Genomic DNA, 10,261 nt, shown 5'->3' with positions numbered 1-10,261 from the left:
CTAACCTTAATTAATAGTCAAACTGACTATTAATGACTAACATTAATTGGTGATGTTTTACCATTTGTTGAGCATGGTTATCTCTTGAACATTGTCTCTTGTTAAAAGTACTAAAATATTAATTACTACAGTGACTTGACTTGCAGGTAGCAAACAAGTTATTGGCTATCTAGATATGATTTTTTTTCTTTAAATCAAGAGAGGTGGTATTTTAGGTAAGGGAGTGACTGAGAAAGTCTCCCCGTTATGCACGGGGCTCTTTTTGGTTCAGGAAACAGAGGAAAATAAATACAACTACAGGTGCTCATGTACCGCGTACTATGTACTATACTGCGGTGTCTCAGTACCGCGGCGTCTCATCGCGCAATCACCCTTTTTATACTATATACACTATATACATCTCATCACATCACCGGTCTCATTCTGTCTCGTTCCTGCAGCCTGTCAGTATTCCCTACACTAGCGTTCACAATCGCCACGCCCCCTTAACGTGAAATAACACTCTATGCACTATATATACCAGACACGACCCCTTACCGTGAAATATCACGGTTCCTCGCTTATCGACCAGATCCTAGGAACGGAACTTGGTCGTTAAGTGAGGAGTACCTGTACAATAAAAACAGGCTGTTTTTATTTGCTTTGTTTGGAGAAATGGGGAACGGGGCGCGCAGCGGAGTCAACCCTGATCGACAAGCGGAGATCGCACTGATCACGCAGCGGTGCGGAGATAACTTCGAAGAAGATATATATATATATATATATATATATATATATATATATATATATATATATATATATATATATATATATATATATATATATATATATATATTTTTTTTTTTTTTTTTTTTTCTGAAGTTTCGATTGCAACTCACAAGGGGGGCCAACGATTGTATCAGGGTGCGGGTGGCCCTGCCCTGGCCACCCCTTGGTGGCGCCCCTGGTGCCATGTTAGTGCACCCCCGCTCGCCTTCTCCCGGACAGATGGCAAATGCTCCGTGGCCCGGCACTGGTCTGAGGCCTGGAGGTTGGGAGCCTCTGTATTAGTGGACTGCAACATGGCTGCATAGTAAGATGCATCAAGATGGTCTACTGTTCTGAGTGTCAGGTTTTCAGATTTACATACATCTAAGGATACAAGAAGCAAGCTCCAAGTTATAAACAAAATTCAAATAAATCGACAAATTACAAGCCAAGCTCCATTAAAAAGGCAGACCGGTTAAATATACAGTCTCAGGTTGGTTTGTGAACATTGGATCAAGTTAAAAAAGCCCTGACAACAACAATTACCCTCTTTAAAGACATAAACTGCAATGAAAACTATACTTATTGTAAGTCCCTTAAAACGCAATGCTTACTGATAGGTGTTGACATATGGAGATGCTAGTCAGCAGTGGAGGTATGTGGATGCTGGATTACTGCAGTCCCCTGCAGAGATGAGGGGAGAACATAGAAGACCTGGCTGCCCTGCTGCCAAGCTCACCAGGCCCGCGGGTAGCACTCGTCAGCAATGCCCTACCTAAATACCCTCCCCACCCAGTGTGTGTGTGTGTGTGTGTGTGTGTGTGTGTGTGTGCTCAGTGATTTCGCAAAATAATCAAATTGGGATTATTATTTGGGATGGCGTGCTAGGTGGCCGCCTACCTCGCCTATAGCAAGTACCACCCTGGACAGCCCTATTGGTTAGATTTTGTAACATTAAAAAAAAACAAAAAAAAAAACCCAATTGTTTTTGATTGGCGTTCTGTTATATGGTGATGTCAGTTTGAATTAGATTAATTGTTCAGCCCTAGTTTGTGTGTGTCCACATGTACTATATTATGTCTCTTGTCTTTGTGGCTGCTCCCTGATTGTCCCTATGTGACAATGGGGTGCGGCGAGAATTTCCAGTCATCATGTAAAAAAAAATGTAAAAATATTATGGGAATTCCCTACATAGCCCCATCCTCTGTTTCTTCTTCTTCCTCTTCTTGACTTTGTGATGTCACAACGCCCATAAAATCCAGTACAAGCTGTCATCAGTAACATACCTGTCCAACTGCACTGCCGTATTTGGTGCAATTTGGACACGCAACACGTGTTATAATAACTTTCAATAAACAGCGAGCCGGGTGGGTGGGGCCTCAGAGCTCTGCGACTGAGTCACAAAGAGTTTTCTTTCCCCTGTGGCCCGACTTTAACCGGCAGTTTCATCTTCCGCTGTGGAACACAGGACCGAGTCATTTATCTGTCTCGGAAAGTCTTACATTCTGAACGGCCATGAACTAGGATCAATAAAGAAGCAATCCTCTTCAACCTGTAATGGACGCCGAAATGAAAACCGGCTGAATCGAGAGGGTCTGTCCTGTGACGCTTTGAGTGACATTTAACCCCCCCCCCCCCCCCCCCCCGCGACCCCGATAGCTGACTGAGGACCACTATGTTTTCTCTGCTATTCCTAGGTTGGATGGTTTTTCCCCTTGTCTGGGCACCATGAGCACCATCTCGCCTACCGACTTTGACAGCCTGGAGATCCAGCAGCAGTACAACGACATCAACAACCGCTGGGACCTTGCGGCCGAGACCGACTGGGACAATGAGAACAGCTCGGCACGCCTCTTCGAACGCTCACGGATCAAAGCTCTGGCAGGTAGGATCCGGTCCCTACCCTACTCTTATGCGTGTGTTTGCAGAATGCCCAATTTGCTTTTGCCAATAACATAGTATAGCTCACAAAGAATGGGGATACAGCACTTGAATCTAGAGATCTGTAGCTTTGGTCCCGAGCTATTGCAAAACTCCGGTACTAAATGCATAGGCGAGTAAATATTGAGAAGCATTCTTTCTTTATCACTGCTGCTGTTGATATCCTCCAATAAAGAATATAAAAAGTGTGTGCCCAATTGAATTGTGAAATTCCTTTTTTGTTGTTGTTGTATAGCTGACTACCACAGGGGTGATTTTACCCGATAAAACAACTAAAAATAGTTCCTTCATTTTATTCTGTCCTTAAAGTTGATTTAATTTAAGATATTTTCCTATATTCAATACAGTCTTCCAGCTGCGTTGGACAAAGGCAATTGCAATTAACTCCTCAATTACTTAAATGAAGGGAAAATAATTATCCTCTATGGATTAAATGTCCAGGCTGTGAACTAGTAGCGATATCAGGGCATAGGCCGTTTTCACAACCATGTTCCACAGCGCTGTCCCACAGAAATGTAGGGCCACTCACTCCTGGCCTACTTCCAAATGTGTTCAATAGGACACACTCCGAGGTGCAACACTGACAGAGCTGAATGGATATGATAAAGGATACAGACTGACGTTGAACACTTACTCAAAAGTTTGGTTGCCTTTAATGAGACTCTGCAGCAGACTGTCTGACTGACGACTGTATTTTTCTACCGTATGTAAAGTGCTGTATAAAGTATAAGGTGTCCCAAAGTAATCCTATAAAAGTAATCAATACTTATTATAAATAATCAATAGAAATTATATAATTAATAATTATGATGAAAATGAAGTAAATCTATAGTGAAGAAGGTATATTGAAGAGATGAACGGCATTGCATATCTTTGTTTCGGGTAGCAATTTGGCATCGTATATGAATAAAGAAATAATCGAACAAGAGAACGGCCGACAAAACTGTCAGCTGAAGATTTGCGCTTTCTTCCTTTTGACCCAAAAGACAAATACTCCCCCCTTTTGAGGACGAGATAGAAATACTTTGAGAAAGAGTACAAAGTTGGGCAGCTTTTCAGTCAATACGTTTTCGGTCATGACGTAATAAGCCACGATGGAATGGGGTTGGGGCGGGTGAATTGGGTTCTAGCCGAATCCCGTGGTTTTATCTTAAAAAGAAAATAAATGTTATGCCGATGGAAAGTGTGTATAAAATAAATATTAAAACATTATTGTAATGTGGCAAGTGTATCTGAAGATCAAGAAATCATGTATTCTAGTTTTAAGCACCTTTGTATAACATTTTGCTGTATATGGTCCTCTCCTATTAGTTCTGTACCATGTAATCCATAGGCTATGAATTATCAATAAATGGAATATTTTTCCATAGAGGGAACTTGCCTTGTTTGTCATCAGTTCCATTATTAAACCAATAAGCTTTTGTTCAGATGGTTTGTGATATATTTGGGCTACGCAAATAAGTGAAAAATCCCCTCTAAGCTACTTCCACTTGTAATTGCTCATTCTTTTTGATCACTTTCGGGTCTGAATTTTTCCAAAGGTCCCGATCAAAACATGTTGTAATATCACGGGGGCCCCAGCAGAGGGAAGCAGCAGTCTGGCCAACATCTGGTCTCTTCTTTCGCTTCCCTTTGCTGTACTTTTTCTTTCTCACTCTCACACATCCTCATCTCGCTCTTCCTCGTAACCAGCCTTGAGGATATTTAAACACCGCTACATTCAAAGTCATTTTTCTCATTCTCATTTCCTGTTGAAAAAAAAATATTTTCTTTGCAGTGGTAGCAGCGCAGCTTCTTCAGGTTTTGGTACCTCACTGTTTTACGTATGATGCGACAATATCTAATACTTATAAAAAAGAACACAGAGCAGCTTGCGAGAACTTTTGTCTTCTGTTACAGATTGCTGTGTGTGTGTGTGTGTGTGTGTGTGTGTGTGTGTGTGTGTGTGTGTGTGTGTGTGTGTGTGTGTGTGTGTGTGTGTGTGTGTGTGTGTGTGTGTGTGTGTGTGTGTGTGTGTGTGTGTGTGCGTGCCCCTGTGAATGACAGAGATACCATCTCGGTCTGACAAGCAGGGGCTTGATGTGCACATTCTTTGACGTGCTGTTGCAGCTATTTCCCCCCAGGCCTAGCCCCCGCCCACTTCTTTTTAACTATTTATCCCGAAATGTCAGGACCTCCTGCGTTTCTCTCTCTCTCTCTCTCTCTCTCTCTCTCTCTCTCTCTCTCTCTCTCTCTCTCTCTCTCTCTCTCTCTCTCTCTCTCTCTCTCTCTCTCTCTCTCTCTCTCTCTCTCTCTCTCTCTCTCTCTCTCTCTCTCTCTCTCTCTCTCTCCATCTCTCCATCTCTCTACTAAAACTCCCTTTCTTTTTTCTCTCACCGTTTTAAAACTTTACTTAAACTGGTTTGGCTCAACAGTGGCTAGCCTTCCATATTCTCTACCCACCTGCAGTCATTGTTTTTAATTTGTTAAGTGTTTTTTAATTAGGCCTAATTTATGTTATGTGTTGATTCACTTTTGATTATGACTTTTTAAATAAACTTTTTTTTCAGGCCATTACAGTAAAGTTTAAATCCTTAAGCTGATTCAGAATCAGCCTGCTTCCCACAGCTTCATTTTGTTATTTTTTATGAAAGTGTTTCAGTCTGGTCTGGATCTCTTCCCCTAACGTAGGACTGTCCTTCCCATATAGAAAATATAAGAAGAACAGAAGAAGAAGAAGAACAATCTTTATTTGTCACACAGCACACCACACTACAACAACAATGCACGCACACACACACACACACACATGCACATGCTTTGGATGGCGGCCGGTGAAATGAGGCCTCTGCGTTTAACCCATCCTGGCTTGTCCTTCCTCCGGGGGCACAGCCAGGAGCAGTGGGCAGCGTACGTGGACGCGCCCGGGGACCAGGTGATGAGTGTCCATCGCTGGTCAGACGAATTGATAAGATACACTGTACTACTGATCAGATAGATAACAAGGCTGGAAACAATAATCCATGGATATAAAGTACACTTTAATGAATGTCTTAGGGTCAGGAAACTTCGCATTACAATTCAGAAGATGTAGGTTCTTATGAAAGCATATCATATCCAAAATTCACTTGAGAAAACAAAACAAGTGCCTTCTGAAAACATATAGTTTCAGTATGCTGATGAGGGGGTTGTAAGTGTGAGTGGTTGACACAGGAATGCAATAACATGCTGCTCAGTGCTGGTGAATTTAAATATACTCAGCGACTGAATAACTCAATTAGTCAGCTGCGACCATGAGAAATGCAAAGTCAATGGGCTTTGTAGTTTTTGAAGTACTGCCTCGGCGCTCGTCCACTGTAATTAATCAGCCACATTAATCTGCCTGGTGCTACCCAGTTTCTGTCACTGGGAATGGGTGCCGGGGGTTTGTCTGGCTTCCCCAGAGAGACATGAAGCCCCCCACACACACACACACACACTACGAGGAACCCCCCCCCCCCCCCCCCCGGTCACATGTGCGCTGTCAGTGTCTGGTAGATTTTCCAGCCTCTCGCTCTGCCTCTGGTCCCAGCGGGGGAGTCGTGGGATGGATGCTTAAGATGGGTTTACCGCAAAATTCTCAGCGATGAATCTCCCCTCACCCACTTTTCTCTCACGTACGTCCTTGACATCTCCTTCCTCCGCACCTAACTTAATATGGGAAGCTCACCATGCATGTTTGGTTGTTTCACTGCTTGTTGGATTATGGTTGAGGAAATACAAATTGTTTGCAATGTGGGCACATAAACTAGCCTCCCACATCTACGCAAAAAGCTATACCCTAATTTTGTAAAATGTGCCTGCTTGCTTTTCCACATTTTTGTAAAATTGTCTTGTTCTTGAACTTGTATATTTTTACTACCATAACTTTATTGGAGTTACTTTGATCTGGTTGTTTAGTCACCTGAACTTGTTTCCCCCTTTTTTCATTTTTTTACTACTTATCAACACTGTTGAGAATTTGCATGAAGAGTAAGTGTTTCAGTGGTAACATGTCAGAGTTTAACACGAATACGGAGCTGCAGTCATAGTTGTCCCTCATGTTGACTGTGGTGTTTGTACGGTCACTCCGCTCTGCTCTCATTACTTCTTGTGACCAGAGCAGAACCTCTGCACCTCCAGCTAGAGGTGGCCTCATTAGCTGACTCCCTCCACATAAAACCACAGTCACTGAGGGCCTTGGGCGGTGTCAGTGCTCTAATGAGATCCATTCAGACCCTCTGTGCTCATCTGGACAAACATAGATCAAAAAATCCTGACTGCCCTGGTTAACGCTGCCCCCTGGCCGTGCCAGAAGGCATCCTCTGGTTGGGGATACTTCTACCACCTTGTGAGCCCTTCGTGATTACAAGCTTGTGTTCTTCCCGCACACAGAAACATTTAAGCACATCCGTTAATGCGCTTTTATTTAGGTTCTGTTCCGAGGGGGATGTGCTCGGTTGACACACGCAGGAAAAGAGTGACCTCTCTGAAGAACAGAAGTCGTCCTTTGGCTTTGACATGGAGATGTCCCTTTTCCTGCCTTTGCCGCTGTTGAAAAAGCTATAATTTAGCAATGCGAGTCAAATAGAAATGATGTGAAAAATACCTGTGTCAATATCCACAATGCATGACTCATGTCTTGCTGACTTGATTCCAGGTTCTCAGGTACTTTTGTAAAAATCTGTTAACAACAATAACAAATCAACTGTGACCTATATATCTAATGCAATAGTTTAATTGTACTACACAGAAACTGAAAACAGACGCACGTAACGTGCGCATGGAAGCACTTACACACACACACACACACACACACACACACACACACACACACACACACACACACACACACACTTTTGAATCTAGCCTTGAGCAGGAAAGAGCTTATTGTTGCTGCTGCTGACTCTTTCTCAACAACTTCCTTCCTGTCTTAACGCCTTGTTAAAGTTTTTGTGCCGCCAAACAGAAATGAGGTGGAGTGGGAGCATGTGTTAGAAATGCAGATGGAAGAAGAAAGAGGAACACAAGGGAACACAAAAAACAAACAAACAAAAGGCCATCCGATCCGAAAGTACAATCTGCCTCTCCTGAAGTACCTTCTTGGCAGGCCACGCCCTCTAACTCCTTGGAATTAGTCCGTCGTTCTGTAATCCGCCCCCGGCTCCCACTGTACATGCACCTCTTGGAATGGTTTAGTCCGCCTCCACACCTACTATACCTCCTTCCCTCTCCCTACTTCCTCCTGCCATGTACCCTAATGCTCCTCCCTCAAACACACCTTATGCAAATGACACCAGCTTTCAGAGGGCAGCAGGCTTTGTTTACACAGCCATCCGACTACAGCCGGTTTGCCTGCTCAGCTCAGCTCTGTGTGTGGGTGCCTGAATGCGTGCTGGAAGTTTGGAGGGAAAGCTGCCCCAGTGTGCTTTGCCTGAAGTCAGGAGGAAGTTCACAATTTTTTTTATTTATTTATTTTTTTACTTTTTTACTCCAAGGACCCGGAGTGTTGCATGGACTTTAGAAGAGGGGGTGAAACGGGAGAACATTTTGTCCTTTTGCTTTGGTTTCTAAACAAGTCGTTGAAAGACTCCTCCACCCCTGCACCTACTGGTGCTTTTCAATGGAGAAGGTGCAAGCGAGCTGAAGAAAACTGGACGAAGAAACTATTCCCGCTCTACTTTGTGCCTTATTGATTTAGCCTAGTGTTGAAGGGATCTGGAGGAAGGAACATTTTTGGATTAAACCAAGATACTATCCGGAAAACTCTTGTGGAGTCTATTTGATATAACTGGGGTTTTTATTTTATTTTTATTTTTTTATAGCTGGGAGCCTGCCTCTACTTTGCTATGCAGGTAATCTCCTGGTTAGTCTTTATCTGAAAGGGAATATCCAACAGCGAGAGAGTGAGAGGTCCAGAAACTGAGGCCATGGAGTATGAGCAGAGAGACAGGGAGCCCTGTTTGTCTCCAGCAGCATTTGTAAATCAGGTGCAATACTCCAACATCCTGGAGGGAAGGTTCAAGCAGTTGCAAGGTAAGTCTTCCGTGCCGACGCTCCTCGGAGGGAACGTGGGGTGAAAGGGGAATTCCCTTCTATCTGAAAATTCCTAGTTTAAGTTTTAGCTTCAGCTTGAATCTTGTAAAGCTTGTGAATTTTGTTTTAGGACGGTGCGAATGTGAAGAACTGTTGCTGGTGAATTATTAGGCTTCCGGAAACATTTGTGCGAGTTATTTTATGCTTTGAGCTACAGTTGTGACAGTAGTGAGTAGCGACAGTTATCATCCTTAAACACATGAGATCCAGGTCTTCTGCACATTTTTCTAGTGTGAATGGCCACCTTGTGGGCCATTCCTGTTCTCTGTGTAATGCTGTTTCGGAAACCAAGTGTTGACGGCAGCGAAAGGAGCAGGCGCCATGGACAGAGAGTAGGCGTTAGCTCAGCTCTAAAGCAGAAAGCCAGGCAGTATGGCACCTGATCACCAGGCCACCTGTGCTCTCTTATCCTATTACAACAGAGGTCTCTGTCTGTTGCCAAAGCCTGTGAGGCACTGGACGCAGAAATCGCAGCGGCCAAAGTCGGCACGTAGGATTATGAGTATGCAAAGAACGACGGCCTTCTGTAGCTGACCTGTGATTGGGATCTCTGATGGTCTCCCCATCGCGCTACACAAAATTTCAGTAAATTTTGTAGCGTCTTATGTGTAATAGCTTTGTGCCTGGGGGAAAAAAAAAAAAATGTGTACATAGGAGTCAGGGAGTCACGTTAGTTTACGTGTATTAATCAGTCTACACGTCCGTGAATCGTATTATTAAATAGCCCGGAGACAGCGAGCTGCAGCCTACTTGGTCACACACTAGTAGGATAGTGAGCTGCAGACCTGTGTGTGCCATTTTATATATAAGGTGCACTTGTCAGACATTGGAGCCCATTAAGATCACACCATATACACCAGTCTCTACTGCCCTGCTGATGGCTGTCTGGAATATAGAGCTTACTTGAGGGACAGGTTTACACACTTAACATATTTGGCATTCTTCTGGCGCTCAAACAATATTTAACCTCCTAGATTAAGCAATCTCCACTGCCACCAAGGGAGATATCAGTCTTTTGTATGAATTTGCGCCGTCTAGGTGTTATCGCCCAGTCTCCCCTGCCGCTCTATTGTCCGATGTGCTCTTTATGTGTCAACAAATGAAACACCTACCCTCCCACAGGTGGGTTTTTTTTGTTTTGTTTTGTTTTTATATCTCCGGTCGCAATCATTGAGACCGGAGATAAAACCGGCATGTGATGATACTTATAATGTATGTGCACAGAATGTAAAGTTAATGCTTTTGTGAGAGCAACACAGACTGTACTTGGGGGGGGCAGGGGTTCACAAATGTATTGTTTTCCCTCTGTGAAGTTGGCAAAATGTAGCATCGGAATGGTAATGCTGTGATCAGGGTTCAGGGGCTAAATGAGTGGCCACCTGAACACGCATTGACCCGCCGGGGATTGTTGTTGGGTGAGATAATTTCACAGAGATCCACACATTCACACTCTACAAACAATATAGACCGAAGAAAAATA

At 43.6% G+C, this 10,261-nt stretch overlaps 1 protein-coding gene across 4 annotated transcripts in view; it reads left to right on the top strand.

Annotated features, from left to right (window-relative positions):
- Positions 1–2,475: 2,475 nt before the first annotated feature.
- sptbn2 (spectrin, beta, non-erythrocytic 2) overlaps positions 2,476–10,261 on the top strand; it is a gene marked incomplete at both ends in the record, with an annotated part of 41,463 nt that continues 33,677 nt past the window's right edge. For 3 of the 4 annotated variants that reach the window (XM_080013093.1, XM_080013092.1, XM_080013091.1), the window contains one exon: positions 2,476–2,632. In XM_080013093.1, the coding sequence (XP_079869219.1) occupies positions 2,476–2,632 (157 nt within the window). Of the gene's footprint in view, positions 2,633–8,604; positions 8,722–10,261 lie in introns of all 4 variants that reach the window. The other variant, XM_080013090.1, reaches the window with a different exon arrangement.

This window comes from Zeus faber (assembly GCF_960531495.2).
Source record: "Zeus faber genome assembly, chromosome: 14".
Lineage (NCBI taxonomy): Eukaryota > Metazoa > Chordata > Actinopteri > Zeiformes > Zeidae > Zeus > Zeus faber.
The sequence above is the reverse complement of the archived record's forward strand: the minus strand, read 5'-3'. Positions and strand labels throughout refer to the sequence as shown.